Here is an 18,237-nt window from a genome sequence, read left to right as displayed (position 1 = left end):
ATTGTGGTGCAAGTGAGTATGTCCAGTCTGGCCCAGAGGTTTAGTAATGGTGCAGGTTGAAGTTCTACTATAATTAGGGCTGGCCCGCCTATGAGGTCAACTGAGGTATTTGTCTCAGGCAGCAGATTGGTGAGGGCTGTCCAGCTTTCTCTGCCCAGTCACCTCCTCTGTTCCTCCTACCATTGAAGGAGGATTGGTTGGAAAAAGGAAGAGGGTGGAGCAGAGTCCTGGAGGACATCACTCTCCTGTCTTTCACCCTTCCTCTGTCCCTCTTTCAGGGGCATAGCTAAGAGATCTGGCATCCAGAGGCGCAAAAATTTTTATGACCCCTGGGGGACAGATGCCCAAACACCACTCACGTGCGGCCTCCCCGTGCCTCAGAATTTCTCCTGAATGCTCCACCTGCCTTGGGATCCTCTGTCAGGGGTGCGAGTTGATACCCCCTCAAGGCATGCTACCCACGCCCTGCACCCCCTTAGCTACACCGCTGCTTTCTTTTCCAAGGAGTGGGAGAAGCAGAGACTGGCACATCTCCTGCTGGGAGGTAGAAATTGGCACTCCGCCTTAGGCAGCAAGAAGTCTTAGGCTGGTCCTGATCATAAGCTAAGAGCAATGAAAGTTTTCCTTCTTAAAAAATTGGGAGAGGGAGAAATTATGTTCATACAATGTGGTCAAGGGAGGTGGGGGCAGTGCCAAGGGCCTCACAATCTGCCCTGCCTCCCTTGGGTCAAACTAGAAGTCACATTAACTCATAATTGAGGTGGCTGTGCTTGCCATTTCAGGAACTGGCAGCCGCATACTGTACTGGGACTGTGGTGTGCAGGAGAGGGTTTAATTCTCTCTCTCTCTCTCTCTCTCTCTCTCTCTCTCTCTCTCTCTCTGCCACAGTCCCCATCCAGATCAGTCTCCCCCAGTCTGTGTTCCATGCCTTGGAAAATCTTGCTGTATGCCCTGGAAAAATATTGGTGCCAATGGGATGAGATTGTCCAGTCTGGCTGCTGTTTTCTGAAAACAAACAAGCAAATGCCCCAGCCCCCATCCATGTCTAATTTGGTCCTTAATTTTAAGGGTGTGGGATTCGCTGCAGTTTGCTCCATGGGGTGAGGAACGGGGCTCTGTATGTGCTTGGAGAAACTTTCGTTATTGTAGATGGGTAACTGTGTCGTTCTGACACTAGATGCCCATATCTGTGCATTTTTCTTCGTGGTGCGGTATTTCCGTAAGGAAGAGCCTTGCCATTGGCTGCAGGAGAGGCGATGTTCAGTGTGCATGGCTGGAACAGGAGGCAGGACTACAAGGCGAGAGAAGGCGTGTGGACAGTCCGTGACCCATTAGAAACGAATGCACGCGCATTGTGCCCGTCTTACTGGACGCCTCCTAGATTGCGAGAGCGTTTATGGGATGGCAGATTGGGAAGCACCAGGCATGTCGTATATCCTGTGGCCAAACTGCCCTCTCCTGCTCCTAATGGTGGAGCTCTGTCCTCGTCCTGAGGGACCTCCTCTGCTTGGAAAGGAACAGCCAGGTTAGGCAGGGTAGCAGAGTTGCAGATGGCTTCACCTAGCAACAGGAAGCATCCTTGTTAGCAGCTTCCCGTTGCCTGGCAGCGGTTGCCACATGATAGACAAGAGCCGTTCCCTCATTAGCCTCTCCCAGCCTGTGTGCCGTGAGCTTCCCCTCTGCTGTGCCGGCAGGGTGTTAAGGCATTTGGGGTTGCCCCTGCTGCTGTGTTCTGATCACGCCAAGGCCATGCAGACAAGTCATGGTGGTGCCCCTGTGGTCCCGTCTCATTCTACATCCCCAAGGCTTGGGCGGGGGTGGGGGGTTGTTTGTTTGTTTGTCTTTTTGTTGGCAAAAAAGATACTTTGCACGAGCTCAGAGGAGGGCTGTAGTCGCAGGAGAGGGGGTTGGCCCCTTCAGAGGTGTTCCAGGTGCCGTCCTTGAATATCCAACTTTCACTGAAAACAAAACACACAATGGTGGAGATGCACAGGAAAGTGTGCAGTTGAGTAACTTTTAAGAATACAAGGCTACCTGTATTTTTAGTCGCAGGCTGTTCCGTGAGGTTTCCCCTCCCTCTGTCAGCCCCCATCATCACCAAATTTCTGGCTCTAGGCATGGCTCAGGGTATCCCTCCAGCCAGTTTGCAAATGAAGAACATATCCTAGGACTGAAAGCCCCTGGAGGAAAAATTGGTTCTGGAGCTGATCAGTGAAGCCTTTGCTAAAATTAATCCCTAATTAACTTGGAGTAGAACGAGATGGGCTTATCTAATGGTGTCAAGGCAGGCCGTCATTTGAATGCACGTTCAGCAGTCGGGGGCAATGTGAAATGCTAGTTTGGAGCGCTGGTTTCCCAAGGGGTGGGGGATATTTTCTTGCTCGTCCCACAACTGGATTAAACCATGCAGGGGCTCTACATTATGTCAAGCCCAAGAGACCTCATAATATTCCCCCCTCAAAAAGGTGTAATTCTAAGGAAAGGACAAAGAAAATAAAAATATAAATGTCTTACATTTGCGTGTATTCATAGGTGAAAGTGCTGTGCAAACCTCATTAAACGCAGTTATCTCACACAAAGGCTATTTGTATTATGAGGGACTTTTTAGCAGATTGTGTCCAACTTGAAACTTCTGTATTGAGAGGCTTATTTAAGCTGAAACTTACTTAACTTGTGCAGAAATCAGGCTCTGCGTTCAAAAGAGGTGGGGAGGAGAGAACAAGCCCTGGTTAGAGGGAGGAGAGCCACGCTTCTCATTTTGACCATTTGCTTCAAGTGTGGCACATCTAGAGCCCCTCTCGTTTCCAGTCTGTATAGGAAGCCTTTCCAAACAAGTCCAGGAGTGTGATGGGGATACCGCGGTAAGTACAGCACTGATTTGGTTGGCAACCTTCAGTCTCGAAAGACTATGGTATAAGCCTACAGCACCCGGTATTCCCAGGCGGTCTCCCATCCAAGTACTAACCAGGCCTGACCCTGCTTAGCTTCCAAGATCAGACCAGATCAAGCGTGTGCAGGGTAACATTTACAGCAGGCACCATGTAAGCGGTCCCTCCCACTTGCTGTTGGAGCCATTCAGGGCAGTGACAGCGAGCTGCTATGACTGACTCAAAGGGCCACTGGAGTGGGAGGGGCTGTACATAGCGCCTGCTGTACTTCCTGCGTCACCCCCCTCTGGCTACGCTACTGACAAAGTCCAGCTCTTGTTGACCCAACTGGCAGCAGTTCTTCTGGGTTTCAGATCAGAATCTTTCTTGCCTGGAGAAACTGCAAGGGAGTGAACCTGGAATCTTCTGTGCTCAAAATGTGGGTTTGTCACTGCCAAGGCTCTTGTGCCGTTAAAGTGGGAGAGGACGAGGGCTGGAATCAGAAGTCAGTACATAAGAACATAAGAACAGTCCCACTGGATCAGGCCATAGGCCCATCTAGTCCAGCTTCCTGTATCTCACAGCGGCCCACCAAATGCCCCAGGGAGCACACCAGATAACAAGAGACCTCATCCTGGTGCCCTCCCTTGCATCTGGCATTCTGACATAGCCCATTTCTAAAATCAGGAGGTTGTGCATACACATCATGGCTTGTACCCCGTAATAGATTTTTCCTCCAAAAACTTGTCCAGTCCCCTTTTAAAGGCATCCAGGCCAGATGCCCTCAGCACATCCTGTGGCAAGGCGTTCCACAGACCAACCACACGCTGAGTAAAGAAATATTTTCTTTTGTCTGTTCTAACTCTCCCAACACTCAATTTTAGTGGATGTCCCCTGGTTCTGGTGTTGTGTGAGAGTGTAAAGAGCATCTCTCTTCCCGCTTTATCCTTCTCATGCATATTTTTGTATGTCTCAATCATGTCCCCCCTCAGGCGTCTCTTTTCTAGGATGAAGAGGCCCAAATGCCGTAGCCTTTCCTCATAAGGAAGGTGCCCCAGCCCCGTAATCAACTTAGTCGCTCTCTTTTGCACCTTTTCCATTTCCACTATGTCTTTTTTGAGATGCGGCGACCAGAACTGGACACAATACTCCAGGTGTGGCCTTACCATCGATTTGTACAACGGCATTATAATACTAGCCGTTTTGTTCTCAATACCCTTCCTAATGATCCCAAGCATAGAATTGGCCTTCTTCACTGCCGCCGCACATTGGGTCGACACTTTCATCGACCTGTCCACCACCACCCCAAGATCTCTCTCCTGATCTGTCACAGACAGCTCAGAACCCATCAGCCTATATCTAAAGTTTTGATTTTTTGCCCCAATGTGCATGACTTTACACTTATTGACATTGAAGCACATCTGCCATTTTGCTGCCCATTCTGCCAGTGTGGTTGGGTTGCTACAGAGGGCCCACAGCGGTCTGCCTTTGTATCCTATCCTGTGTGTGGTGGTGGAGGGGCTTCCCCAGAGCTGTTTGACAAGGGCCCCCTGAGACCTCAAGTGCTGTGCAGCAGGGAGCATGATATTTGTTAAATACTGCTTTACCTGCCACAGTGCTCCAGTGATGGGAAGATGTGCACTGGGCTCCAGGTGAGATGGGATGTCTTGTCAGCAAGGTGAGCCCTAACATTTCTCTACGATGATGAAAAGAGCCCACCACTTTTCATTAATGGCCAGTCAAGTGCCTCCAAGGCAAGGCATGAAGGCTGTGGCCTGCAACTCCCCCCCCCCCACCACCCATTGTCTGCCCTCCAGCAAACTTGTATTCGGGGGTGAATTGCTGATCTGATCTCATCTGTTTTTGAAAATCTCCACTGTTTCGTCTGGAGTTTTTAGCTTTTCTCCCCTCCAAGTGTGTTTGGAAGTGTACAGTATGAGCTGTTTCCCAGTTTTGACCCTTATTCCCCCCCCCCCCCAACCTGGCACCCTTCCATTTCCTTCTGACAAAGGACTCAAAGGGGCAGAGTCTGGCAAGCTCCCTCACCGGTAGACCTCGGCTGCACTGCTTGCCTGGCGAAGCTAAGGGAAAATAAATATTAACGCTCAAGGTGAACGCGGCACGAGGATGGGGGAGTGTTGCTGACTCAGCTCCAAGCAGGACAGGCGTTAAGTGCACAGAGGGAGCGTTGCCTGTTCCTTCGGCAGCAGCCGCTGCCATTTGGAAGGGTGCCCGGAGCTTGGGCAGTGGTAGCCATCAGAGGGCACTGTGCTGCTGAGAGCAACTTGGCAGCCGGCAGGATCTCACCTTTCATCCTGAATGACCGACAATAGGTGGTTAAAGGGCGGAAGGTGGCAGAGAGCAGAACCAGTGGATCAGAATGGGGAACTGTCATAGTAAGACCCATTGGGGGGGGGGACACACAGTTGTAGTGAGGATGGATTCTGCACTTGGGAACACGCAGGTGGTTCACTAGGGGTGCTGTTTTCAAGAGGTAGGATAGGGAATAACCAATGTGCAGTTAGACCATTGATTAGTTTTATCTGTACTGGCTGGTAGTGGTTTTCAGGCAGGAATGTCTCCCTGTTCCCCCACGGAAATATCAAAGACTGAACCTGAGACCTTCTGCATGACTCTGCCACTGAGAGATGGCCCTGCCCGAGTAATAGCTCTTAATAGCAGATTCTGCGGTACTGGGGCGAGGGGGGCCAGTGTGGTGTAGTGCACAGGCTATGGAATTAGGGTTCAACTGTCCACACGGCCATGAAGTGCACTGAGTGATCTCAGCCAGTCATTCTCTAACCTCCTTTGCAGGGTTGTTGCACAATTAAAATAATTTAATTGTGAAATTAAATTAAGGGGAGATTCATAAGTATTGTTTTTTTGAGAAAGATGGAGGTAAACGTGTACTAAATAAGAGAGAAGTAGGGGTTGAGGGGCCTGGGGGGGTGGGACACTTACTTGCGTGGCATGCACTCCTGGGGGAGGTGCTCAGGTTTTGTAGTGCCCCACGCCAGAGACCTGCCTGCACCCCCATAGAATGTGTTCTGCTCCCTCATTTCAGTAGCCTGTCCTCCTTGTTAATCTCCCAGGCACCACAAAGTAAGTAGTTTGGAGGCAGGAGGCTGCTTTAAATGGAATCAGACCATGACCCTGCTAGATAAGTATTGGCAACACTAACTGACTGTGACTTGCCAGAATTTCAGGTGGGGGGGGGGCATTTCTCCAGGGATGTAGCCAGGGATTACACCTGAGAGCTTCTGCAAAACAGATGCTCCTCTGCCAATTAGTTGCAGCTTTCCCCAAAAATGGGGGTTTCAGAACACAGGAAATCATGTTGATGCTGTGGTCTGGTGGACCCTTATGGTATCCCTGGGTCCCCAGAAGCCACTGAACTTGGCTGGCTTATCAGGGTCCACTCCCTACAGCTCTGTTGTCTCTCTGATGCTCTGTGCCACATTTTTCCCCTATTCCCCCCTTGTCCATTTGCCCACCTTTCTTCTCCCCAGTGGTGTAGCTAAGGGATCTGCCACCTGGGGGCATAAAAATTCTGAACACCCCCTGGGGGCATCTGGGAGGTGCAGCCTCCATATGCCTCCTAGACGCCCTCAGAAAGACACTAGCATTTTTGCAAGAACTGGAATTATCTTTCTAAGGTCTCCAGGAGGCCTTCCAAGGCAGTGTTTCTCAACCAGTCATACTTCAGGTGGCACTTGCAGGACCCCCCCCCCCGACCCTTGCCACCTGGCAGTGAGGTCAGCAATGCAATGTGACAAGCAGGAGTAGGAGGCTCTGCTCGGTGGGCAGAGCTCCAGTGTGTGTTTTTTTGCAAGCTCAAGAAAGCCATCCTGCCTGCTCTGAGCCACTTGCTGTTGTATTGCCTCCCAATCCAAAAGTAACTGGGGATGACATCATCACCAGTGACTTCCGGTGGTACTTCCAATGGGTGGACTATGCAGAGTGGTATGGCAGGAGTCAAAAGTTGGAAAAAATGCTATTCTGAGGTGCTGGGAAGCCTTGTTCAGCCTCCCTGTGCCTCAGAATTCCTCCCAGACATCTTGTGTTCTGTTGTGGGGGATGCGGATTGGCACCCCCTCAAGGTGTTGTATCTGGGGTAATGTACCCTCCTGCCCCCCTTAGCTATTCCGCTCCTCTCACTGCCTGGAGCAAAACTGTGGTAGCTCATCTGGTTGCAGCAGGCAGGGGTGGAGACGGGGCAAGAGGAACCTGTGAAGGAAGAGGTCAGGAGTTACAGTGGCTGTAAGCTTGGGTCATTTAATGGGGTGGGCACTATCTTTGGGCAAGGCCTGGCAGTCCTACCAGGTGAGTGTCTTGCAAGGCTAGTGCTTGGTCCCATGGAGCACTGGGCCTCGGGGATGTCCTCCGCATTTCATTCTTGGATGGATTCTGCTCAGTGATAGGTGCTGAGCTTGCAGGGAGCATGGCAGTTGTTTCTGATCGGGGGGGGTGCTCTGCAGGAAACCCATGCGCTGGAAGGATGTCTCATGTTTCTCTGTCCTGCTTGCAGGTGGCAGCGCAGAGGCCACGGCCGAACTTTCTCCATGAGGAGGGGTAGAAGATGCCGGCTTTGCCCGCGCTGCTGCTGTTGCTGATTCTCGGCTTCACCCACAAGAGCCTGCAGGTGTTGTCATCCCTGCGCATGGGTAAGAGGGAGAGTCTGTGGGGGGGGGGCTGAGCTGTGCGGGAGGGCTGCTGAGGGGCCAGGCAGCTGCACTGGAGCCAAGAGTTCGGACACAGCCTGACTCTGGAGGTGATGGAAGGCTCAAAGGTGGCTTTCTCCAAACCATTTGTTATCTGAGCATCCAGACGGCTGGAGGGGAATAAATCAACATGTGGGAGTGTGGCAGTGTGGGGGAAATAGAAGGACTTTTTGATAAAAAATAGTAGCTTATCAAGAGGGTTGCTGCTGCGAGTAGCCTGAAGCCTCAGGGGGGAGTTTCCTTGTGTCTGGAACAGTGTGAGAGTGGGCGGGGTCCCTCAACATGGACACCTCTCTGTTAACAGAGCCTGGGCTGCCTCCTTTGAAACGAACGGGGAACGGAGGAGGCAGCCACGTGGAAATAAATGTGGTGATGGTGATGTCACCGCAATTACTTCTTGGTCAGGGGTGGGGGGGGGAGCAAAGATAGAGGTGGCCCCAGGTGGAGAAAAGTCCAGGACTGCTTCTGATGGGAGGAGGTCTATCATGGCGGCGGCAGGGGTGTGTGTGTGTGACGCAATGAGCTCTCACACCAGGGGCGCAATCCTAACCAAATTTCCAGCGCTGGCATAGCTGTGCCAACGGGGCGTGTGCTGCAACCTGCGGTTGGGGGGCAGGCATGGAGGCCTCCTCAAGGTAAAGCAATGTTTGTTTCCTTACCTCGGAGTTGCATTGCCCTTATGCCAGTGCTGGAAAGTGGGTTAGGATTGCAGCCTAGGTGGCACAAACCCTCCTGACGTCTCTGTTGCAGATGCTCTTGGAAGGGATGGGACTCGCAAAGCAACTGTTGTAGGCAACGTTTGTCTGCGCCAGTGCCTGGTATTCATGGGTATACATGCCCTGTATAGATATTTCATTTAGCTATCCTGGCTAATGGCTGTTGATGGCCTTCTCCTCCATCATTACGGGAGCCTGGCGAAACGTGTAATCCACTGACATGGCTTTCGTCGGAGCCTGGTGATTTTGATTGTGTGGGACAGGAACATTGTGCATTAAGGAGCACTCCCTGGCACTGTGCCCTTCCTAGGAAGGATTGCTTGGTTTGAAGGTGCTGTGCTGTGAAGGTTCCTGGGCCCCGAAACAGACTCCAGCAGCTGCTAAATGCAGGATGGGGCATATGGTGGATTTGGGAGTCTGCAAGGGTAACAGTGGAGGCCAGGTGAACAATTAGGCTGAAGCCTTGACAGCTAGAGACCCTTGGGAGCAGCTGGGCTCGTGGAGGAGGACGGGAGAGACAGCTTGGCTCTCACATGGGAGAGGGAACCGTCCCCCACCAGGGGATAATAACTGCAAGGGAAAGGTTTTCTGCAGTGAGCAAGATAGATTGTGACTGACTTCTTTCTCCCCCCCCCACCTGACTCAACCCTGTGCCCACAACCAGCCGCCATTTTGGACGACCAGACCGTGTGTGGCCGAGGGGAGCGACTGGCATTAGCTTTGGCGCGCGAACACATCAACAGCATAATCGAGGTGCCTGCCAAAGCCCGGGTGGAGGTGGAGATCTTTGAGCTGCAGCGGGACAGCCAGTACGAGACCACGGACACCAGTACGTTGTAGGTGTGCGTGTCTGCACGAGGGCTGGAGCGTGAAATACTCCGAGAAGGAGGACAGAGTGCCCTCTTTCACGCCAAAGGGTGGTGCCACCCATATCAGTGATAATAATCTTTGACAATTTTATGACTTCATGCATCGGATGAAGTAATTTACAGGGTGATGATGGCAAATGGAAACTAACTGAAGCCGATTCCCCCTGCAGAAGCTGGAGAATATGAGTTTTTGGTCCACAAAGGCTTATGCCACAATGAATTTGTTATTCATTAAGGTGGAGAAGGAACAGGGCAATGCAAGTATGGAGGAGAGGCGAGGGGTGGACTGGGAGGAGGAAGAATGATGAAGGTGGGCTCAACCTACCACCTGAGGCAGTCACCCCAGTTGCCCTCATGGATGGGCCAGACTTGGCTACCTGACTCTGACTCTGTTGGTGTTGCTACAGCAGAGTGGCATTTTTAAAAAAATTGGCAGACTTTACAACAATCTTGTAAAGTAGGTCAGTAATGCTTTTCCCCCGATTGCAGCTGGGAGCCCCTGTGATGTCTGTATATATGCTGTAGGGTGATTGGGAGAAAGTGGAGTTTTTCAGGATAAGTGTGCAAGGTCTCATGACTCCACGAGTGAAATTTGGGCATGTGTGTGAGGGTAGTCATGAGTGTGCAAATGTGTATAACCCCTTATTCTCTCCCCCCCCTTCTTTGCACAGTGTGTCAAATCCTGCCCAAGGGCGTGGTTTCGGTTTTGGGCCCAGCCTCCAGTCCAGCCTCTGCTTCCATTGTCAGCCACATCTGTGGGGAGAAAGAGGTAATGGCAACACCTCTTCCTACGGTTGTACTTAACAGGGCTCTGGTCCTCTCCGATCTCAGCTGGGCTCCATCCGATGCTTCGGCGGAGGCCACAGAAATGCCCCTTCCTCCAAACCAGGGAATCTATTAGCTCGCAGTGGAGATAAGGAACTTGCTGCATCTTCTATGTGGCAAATTGAGCACAGAACTGCCTCCCACTAACAAGCGGGGTTGGCCTCCTCGACCCCAAGATGCAGGCAAAGATGTAGGAATCTACAGGGTGACGGCAAACTACGTAATTGAAGCTGATTCCTGCTGCAGAGTCTTGAGAATATGAGGGCACATTCCTAACTGATTTTCCGTGTTTGTCCCCCAACTGCAGGATGAAGCATAAAGAAATTGGGTTTCACTGAAAACCAAAAGTGGGCATTAAAGGTCCTCCAGAGACCTCAGAATGCCTCTGGAGGGCCTCAGAGGATGCGCATGGACTTCCTGGTCCTCCAAAGGGAACTAGAAAGATGGGGGGGGGGGAAGGTGCCACCACCCTGGTGGTGCCTGGAGCATTTGATCCCCTGCCCCCCCTTGGTGTGCCACTGATCCTCATGGTTGGTTAGAAAAGTGAGAAACATGTGGGCAGGTTCTCCTTGAAGTTTGGAAACTAGGGACGATCTGGGCAAAGTGTTTACTCCAGATAAATGCCATGGGTTGCAGTCCTGGACCCACTTTTTGGTAGTGAGCCCCATCGCACACAGTGCAGCCCACCTAGCATTTTAATAATGCATGCTAAATTCATCACAGTTCTGCAAATATGCTAAATTTGTAGCAATGAATATGGTCCTCGTGATTGGAGCTTTCTGCTGTACAGAATCTGGCCTGGGTTCATGAAGAATTTCAAACTCCTCCCTGTTAGCATAATTAATGAACTTCTTTCTTTCCCCTAGATCCCCCACATTAAGGTGGGCCCTGAAGAGACCCCGAAGTTGCAGTACTTGCGCTTTGCCTCTGTCAGCCTCTACCCTAGCAATGAGGATGTCAGCCTGGCCGTCTCCCGCATCCTCAAGTCCTTCAACTACCCTTCGGCTAGCCTCATCTGTGCCAAGGCTGAGTGTGAGAATAGAGTTGTGCTCTTCAGTAGGGAGCAGGGAGTGAGGATCAAGTGGGGGGGACACACCGGGCTGTGGAGGAGTTTGTGGCAGTAGCATAGCTACAGGGGGGGTGCTACAGAAGGACTATGTTGCTGTTGCTGCCCAAAATGTCTCCATTGGTGAGTGGGAGGGGCCGTTTACATGGCGTTTTGTGGTGCCTACAATTCTTAGCCTGCTGTCCCCTGTAGATATGCTACTGGTCTGGGGGCCAGTGGTGGTCAATCAGACTTCTTGCATATATGCTAGGACCTGAGTGATGGAAAGTTCCAGAACTTTTACATTGATGACTTGGAAGCTAGGGTTATTGGGCTGAACTCTTGCACAAAATTATGGCGTAACCTTCCGTCCCTTTCCCATCCACCAGGCCTACTGCGATTGGAGGAGCTGGTACGTCAGTTTCTCATCTCCAAGGAGACGCTGTCGATCCGGATGTTGGACGACACCAATGATCCAACGCCGCTACTCAAGGAGATCCGTGACGACAAGATCTCCACCATCATCATTGATGCCAATGCTTCCATCTCTTACCTCATCCTCAAGAAGGTGAGGAACAGCTTCAGAGAAACTCACAGGCAGTTAAAGTCCCAGTCGGGACACTGTGGGGCTGGGAGCGCTAGTTAGTGGCCTGTCTCCATCCATCAGCCTCTGTTGCTCTTCTGGATGTGGCCCCCTCTTACCCAGTGGCATGCCAGCCACCACCTCTGTTGTGGCTTCTCCTCCTCTGGCTCTCTAGATCTGAGAAGGAAGAGGAGGATGCATGGAGTGGAAGAGGGAGGGGACGAGAGTGGTGGACCTGAGCGTCCTTCACACGTCATCTTCCGCTCTGTGCATCCTCCTCTTCCTTTTTGAATCCAGGGAGTAAGAGGAGGAGGAGCAGGAGAGGCAGTGCTTGGCAGTTGGTGACGGGCATTGGGAGACATTCTTGGACCAGCCCTGTTACTGATTTTCAGCTGCAGGGTAGGGAAGGATCCTTAGGAAGAACCTTTCCTGTCTACTGAAGGGCAGTCAATCAGCCTGCACAACTTATGGCCTAAGTCCAATGCAGCCATGTATGTCCCCCAAGGCCCCATAAACCTGCCCTTACACTGCAAACAGAAGAAGGATGTCTCCCAGCTCCAGAGAATGGCCTGTTCTGGGTCCTGCATTTTGGAAGCTCAATTCTGCCCCTTTCCAGTCTTGCTGTACACCAGTGGCCATGGGTGTTGACTGGCTGATGGTGGTGAGGGAGCTCACAGCCCCCGGGGCCTGACACGGAAGCTGATCCTCCTTCTGACTTTCCTTTTCCAGGCTTCAGAGCTGGGGATGACATCTGCCTTCTATAAGTACATCCTGACCACAATGGTAAGTACTGTGGGGAGGCTGATGTGGCCAAGGGAGCCTTTGTCTCTCCCCTGCATGCCTGCCTGCTTGTCTGCATGGATGTGTCATGTCTTTTTCAATGCCCTTTGGGATAAGCCATTGCACAGCAGTCGAGCATCTGCTTTACATGCAGGAAGTCCCAGGTTGAGTCCTTGGCAACTCTATAAGCAGGGGCTGGACAAAGATTAGCTGGAGACCCAAGAGACTTGCGCATGCCAGAGCAGGCCATGCTGGATCAGACTGCTGTAAGGCAGCTTCATGTGGTTTGATGCCTCCACCGCTGCCCAGCTCTAGCCTGCCTCCTCTGATGTGGCAATTCCTTACCCCAAGGAGACTCTGTTGGCTGCCCTGGCCACACAGGATACAATGGTGGCCATTTTGGTGCCGCTGTACCACTGGGCGCTGCCGGGGCATAGGACTGGGCTGCCCTCCTCCTCCATAAGCTTCTGAGATCTGCCTTAGTGTCTTCAGTAGCAGGTTTGTTGTTCCCATTTAAAAGGAAACCTTGGATCTGGTTCAGTGTTTGTAGCAGTGACAAAGGTGACCCTGCCATAGAAATCCAGCTTGAGGGTATGTGGCTTTTTTTTTTTTTATGTGCTTCCCCTCCCCCTCCTAGCAATGAGATGTTCAGGACAATCTTTTCAAAGGGTCAGAGTTGTTGTTTTTTTTTTCTCATTTGAAGGAGAAAACACTGGAGATATACAGCAGGGGTGGGCAAATGACAGCTCTGACCTGTGAAACGTTTTCCGTGTGGCCTCTGGCAGCCTGTATCAAGTTTAAATTGAAGCTTGGTAAACGTTTTCGACCCTGGCTCCTCTTCTAAGGGAAGCTGCTTTTCCAAACCCGTTCACAGGACTGAAAGAGCCACTTCCCCCATGATTTCTTGCCCAGTCCCTCTCTCCTTTCTGGGTTCTGAGATTCCAGAAGGGTTTGCCCTCATACTTTCAAACCTGTCTTTGCTGTGTTAAGGACTCGAAACTAGTTTTTATCTTTTTTTCCAATGAAAGCCATGATTCTCAGCATGAGTAGAATTTATTTATTCGGCCCGCTTGGAGGCAGGCTGTGCAACATGGCCTTTCCCAGTTTGAAGAGACACTTGGCCAACAGTCTGAGGCTAAGAGGCAAAGAAGGAAGGCCCATAGCCAGGGAGACAGGCCAGGGACAGACTGCACTTGCTCCTAGTGTGGAAGGGATTGTCACTCCCGAATCGGCCTTTTCAGCCACACTAGACGCTGTGCCAGAACCACCTTTCAGAGCGCGATACCATAGTCTTTCGAGACTGAAGGTTGCCAACTAGTACTAGTAGCCAGGGCACCCAAAAGCAGCTTGCCACCATTTTTAAACCATAAATACAATAAAAATAGAATACTGGGTAAAGTTACAGGCAAAAGAATGATAAACCAACACAGAGTTCTAAGATCTGCAACATATTATGTATGTGCAGGGTGTATGTACAAACCTGACTGTAGTTCATGCATTGCAGCATGTCCCCTCCAGCGGGGGACCAATCCATAGGACAGGTAGATTTTGTTCCGCATCCATGTACCTAACCTTGTAGCATAGGACTGTCTGGCATCAATATGATAATAGTGATTCAGAAGGAATTGCTCCATCCAGTGGCGATTCAAAGCCTCTTCCTGTAAGAAAGGCAATTAACTTGTTCACCCGTTCAGGGCCTGACCGGGTTTGAACCCGGTTTCTGTGCTATCAGACTTGACAGGATCCCAGCCAGAGGCATGCAGCTCACCAGATGTTTCCAATACAATTCAGCCATGCTGAGCGTCAGCGGCTGGCTAAGTCTGCAAGTCCTTTACAGACAGTGTAGCCTGTTCCAGATCTTGGCTGTGCTGAGCTCTACTGGGGGAACGTCATTGCTTCTGTTCCTCAAGTGTGGCTGTGGATCCTGAGAATGGGAGCTCCCTCCCCCAAGACCCTCTTGTCCTGACTTACAGCGATCACAGTTTTAGAGGTGACCAATTGTTAGCCCAGGGGCTGTAGTGTAGCTATAGGGCGGTAGCTATGCTACCCAGTTGCCGTTGCTGCCCAGAATGTCTCAGATGGCGAGTGGGAGGGGTTGCTTACATGGCACATTGCGCTGCCTGCAATATTTACCCACCCCTTGTAGCTATGCTACTGCCCATGGGCCAGGTGGACTTTCCCTTTCCAAAGCAATTTTACCTGCTTTTGGTAGTAGCATCAAGTTCTGCTCAACTATGGTAAAAGGACATATTACAGTAGCTTACATGTGGAATGCAGAGTAACATTATTTAAGCTATAAAAAATAAGAGGTACTCCACAGTTTTAATTAGGGCTGTGCTGGATATCAATATTTTTAGATTGTGAGCCCTTTTGGGACAGGGAGCCATTTAGTTATTTGACTTTTCTATGTAAACCGCTTTGTGAACGTTCAGTTGAAAAGCGGTATATAAATACTGTTAATTAATTCACAAATGGCTGCATTTGGAGTGAAAGTGGGATTGTGAAGTTCTTTACATGCTGGGTAAAGAAAAAAAAAATTCTTTACCCACCGTGTAATTAATCTGTGGAACTCCTTGCCACAGGATGTGGTGATGGCATATGACCTAGAAGCCTTTAAAAGGGGATTGGACAGACTGATGGAGGAAAAATACATCCGCTACAAGCCATAATGGTTTTACACTACCTCCTGGGTTTAGAAGTAGGCTTCCTCAGAAGGCCAGCTGCAAGGAAGTGGCAACGGACTACGCCTGCATTGGCTCGGTCATGTCGTGAGAATGGACGATGGCTGGATCCCAAAGGATCTCCTCTATGGTGAACTCGTGCAAGGAAAGCGCCCTACAGGTAGACCACAGCTGCGATACAAGGACATCTGCAAGAGGGACCTGAAGGCCTTAGGAGTGGACCTCAACAGGTGGGAAACCCTGGCCTCTGAGTGGCCCGCTTGGAGGCAGGCTGTGCAGCATGGCCTTTCCCAGTTGGAAGAGACACTTGGCCAACAGGCTGAGGCTAAGAGGCAAAGAAGGAAGGCCCACAGCCAGGGAGACAGACCAGGGACACACTACACTTGCTCCCAGTGTGGAAGGGATTGTCACTCCCGAATCGGTCTTTTCAGCCACACTAGACGTTGTGCCAGAACCACCATCCAGAGCGCGATACCATAGTCTTCCGAGACTGAAGGTTGCCAACAAAATGTACTCCTTGAGGCATCTGGTGGGCTGCTGTGAGATACAGGAAACTAGACTAGACTTTAGAGCTCCTGGACTAACTGGACTAGGCTTTAAAAATCCTGGACCTTTAACAAAAACACCTGCAGAAATTCTCTCTCCTACACAATTCTTAAAGGTCCAGGATTCTTAAAGTTGAAAGTTTGCCCACCCCCGCTCTAGAAAAAAGAATTGCCAGCCAAACCGTGTGACTCTTTGAAGAAAACAGCCCCTAAAGAGGAGCGAATGCCAGAAATTATACCTTTGGAGAGGCGGGCAGGCACGCGAGCAGGCTGGCACCACCCTTTTCCTGACCTCTGTGGTTGCTCACTGTCTTCTCCACCTGCTTCCCTTTCTTCATGGCAACTCCAACAGGATTTCCCAATCTTGCACCTGGATGGGATTGTGGACGAGCACTCCAATGTCCTGGGCTTCTCCATGTTTAACACCAGCCACCCTTTCTACATGGAGTTCGTCCGCAGCCTCAACATGTCGTGGCGGGAGAACTGTGAACTCAACCCCTACCCTGGGCCTGCGGTAAGTCCTCTTATTTCAAAAAGCTTTCAGAACGCAGTAGGAGTTTTTAAAGGGTTTTTAAGTTGCTGTTGTTGACTGGGGCCTGTTGATTTTTATTAATTATGTAATTTTTTTTACGACCAATGGTTTTTATTGCTGCTGTATGCTGCTGGTTGGCTTTTAATATGGTGTTTTGATGTATTTTATAATTTTATGTATTTTAAGGTGTACTGTATGTATCCTTAATATATTGTAAGCTGCCTTGAGTGACCTTCGGGGAGAAAGGCAGGGTATAAATCAAGGAAATGAATGAATAAGGCTACAATCCTATGCACACTTACCTGGAAGTAAGTCTCATTGGGCACAATGGAACTTACTTCTGAGTAGATATGCATAGGCTTGTGCTCTAAGTCAGGCCAGTGTGGTGAAGTTGTGGTGCTTGGAGTGTGTGATGGGACTGTCCCGTCAGAATATGAGGAAGGGAGAAGCAAATAGGTCCTTTTCCTCTGTTTTTGCCCAAATTCACAGCTTATGACCTATCCTCCCCAGATAGCTTCCTCCCCTTGAATTCTATTATTCCCTTTGCACTTTCTTCTTCTCCCCTGAAACAATAACCCACTATGAATATTCCCATAACATTTTCCTGTGCTTACTGTGCCTCAAAGCCCACAGAAATGGAATTTTACATGATATCTGTAATTTGGACTTTTAACATTTAACAATTTGAGAATTTTCTTTCCTATGTCATTTATTTATTTCCTAAAAACAGAATATTTTGCAAGTTGCATAGAAAATTACACCCACCCCGCATTAGAAGGGGAGTAGTTTTTATATCTGGGCTTTCTTTATCTTTTTTTTTTTTTGGGGGGGGGGGGGAGGTAGATGCATACATAAAACAGACCCAAACATTCATGCAGAAAAAAGGCTGCCACCCAAATTTCATCCACGACAACATTTGACATGATCACTGATGTTCTTCCCAAGGCAAAAGAGTTTTGATAGGGCTTGAGAAATGTTCAAGCAGTGGCTTCCATACATCCTCATTGTCACTGGAAGGGCCATAGCTCAGTGGCAGAGAACATAATTTGCATGCGGAAATTCCCAGGTTCAGGTAGTGCAGAAAAAAAATTCCTCCTGCAGCCCCGGATTGCCACAGACTGTTTGTGCCTAGTCAGTACTGAGGTTGATGAATGAAGAGGCTGATGCGGCTTCCTACGTTCTGGATTTTGCCTTAGGCAAACTCCAAAGTGAAATTGAATGTGCCAATGATTATGAAACCTCCGTTGAATTTCTAGGAATGCCAAAATGAGCTCAATAAAATGATTTAGATTTCTCTGTGGGCTTTTGCGCGGCTCTAGTGCAGAATGCAAAAATTCTTTGGATATCTGTTTGAGAGAGAACACTGCAGTTTCTTTTCAGCTGTTGTGGAACAGCAGGGTGTGTGGCTGATTCAGCCCATCTCTGGCTCTTCAGCCATCCACAAACACATGAATGTTTTTATTTGTGGCTATGAGGAAAATAACAGAACTGAGCAGGTGGGGGAGAGTGCTATAAGGGGGCTCTCTGGGACCACTCCGTGTTTTCCACCAGCTGAATTTTTTGTCCCTTTCCAGCTGTCAGCTGCACTGATGTTCGACGCGGTGCACGTGGTGGTGAGTGCGGTGCGGGAACTGAACCGCAGCCAGGAGATCGGGGTCAAACCCTTGGCTTGCACTTCGGCTAACATCTGGCAGCATGGAACCAGCCTCATGAACTACCTGCGAATGGTGAGGCATCACTTTTCCCATGTTGGAGTAGCCCCATTTTCTCTTTACCATCCAGCCATGATGAGGAGTGGTCTGATCCAGAGCTGTAACTAGGGCAGAGTCTGAGGGGCACTTGCCCCAGGCACTATGTCAAGAGGAGGCGCATGACATGAGGAACCCCCAGGCTCCACCCTAGTTATGGAGAGAGTGCTGGGGGCTTCACTCACCCCGTTCCTTCTCCTGTGGGAGACATTGCCTACTTCCTAGCTTCCAAACTCAGATAGGTCGTGGGTCACATCAGGAATGCCAGCCCTCTTGAAATGGCCCACCGTCTGCAATTTTCCCCCCACCCAAGCCTTGGCTCCAC

The 18,237-nt window shown here is 50.3% G+C and overlaps 1 protein-coding gene and 1 pseudogene across 1 annotated transcript in view; one reads left to right on the top strand and one right to left on the bottom strand.

Moving 5' to 3' along the window:
- Positions 1-2,916: 2,916 nt before the first annotated feature.
- On the bottom strand, positions 2,917-3,036 carry LOC136661767 (5S ribosomal RNA; annotated as a pseudogene).
- Positions 3,037-7,446: 4,410 nt separating this feature from the next.
- GRIK5 (glutamate ionotropic receptor kainate type subunit 5) overlaps positions 7,447-18,237 on the top strand; it is a 28,517-nt gene continuing 17,726 nt past the window's right edge. Inside the window, exons 1-8 of the mRNA XM_066638113.1 lie at positions 7,447-7,531; positions 8,969-9,133; positions 9,845-9,942; positions 10,865-11,030; positions 11,433-11,611; positions 12,356-12,409; positions 15,985-16,146; positions 17,739-17,891. Coding sequence (XP_066494210.1) covers positions 7,447-7,531; positions 8,969-9,133; positions 9,845-9,942; positions 10,865-11,030; positions 11,433-11,611; positions 12,356-12,409; positions 15,985-16,146; positions 17,739-17,891 — 1,062 coding nt within the window. The remainder of the gene's footprint in view (positions 7,532-8,968; positions 9,134-9,844; positions 9,943-10,864; positions 11,031-11,432; positions 11,612-12,355; positions 12,410-15,984; positions 16,147-17,738; positions 17,892-18,237) is intronic.

Source organism: Tiliqua scincoides, chromosome 10 (assembly GCF_035046505.1).
Source record: "Tiliqua scincoides isolate rTilSci1 chromosome 10, rTilSci1.hap2, whole genome shotgun sequence".
Lineage (NCBI taxonomy): Eukaryota > Metazoa > Chordata > Lepidosauria > Squamata > Scincidae > Tiliqua > Tiliqua scincoides.
The sequence above is the reverse complement of the archived record's forward strand: the minus strand, read 5'-3'. Positions and strand labels throughout refer to the sequence as shown.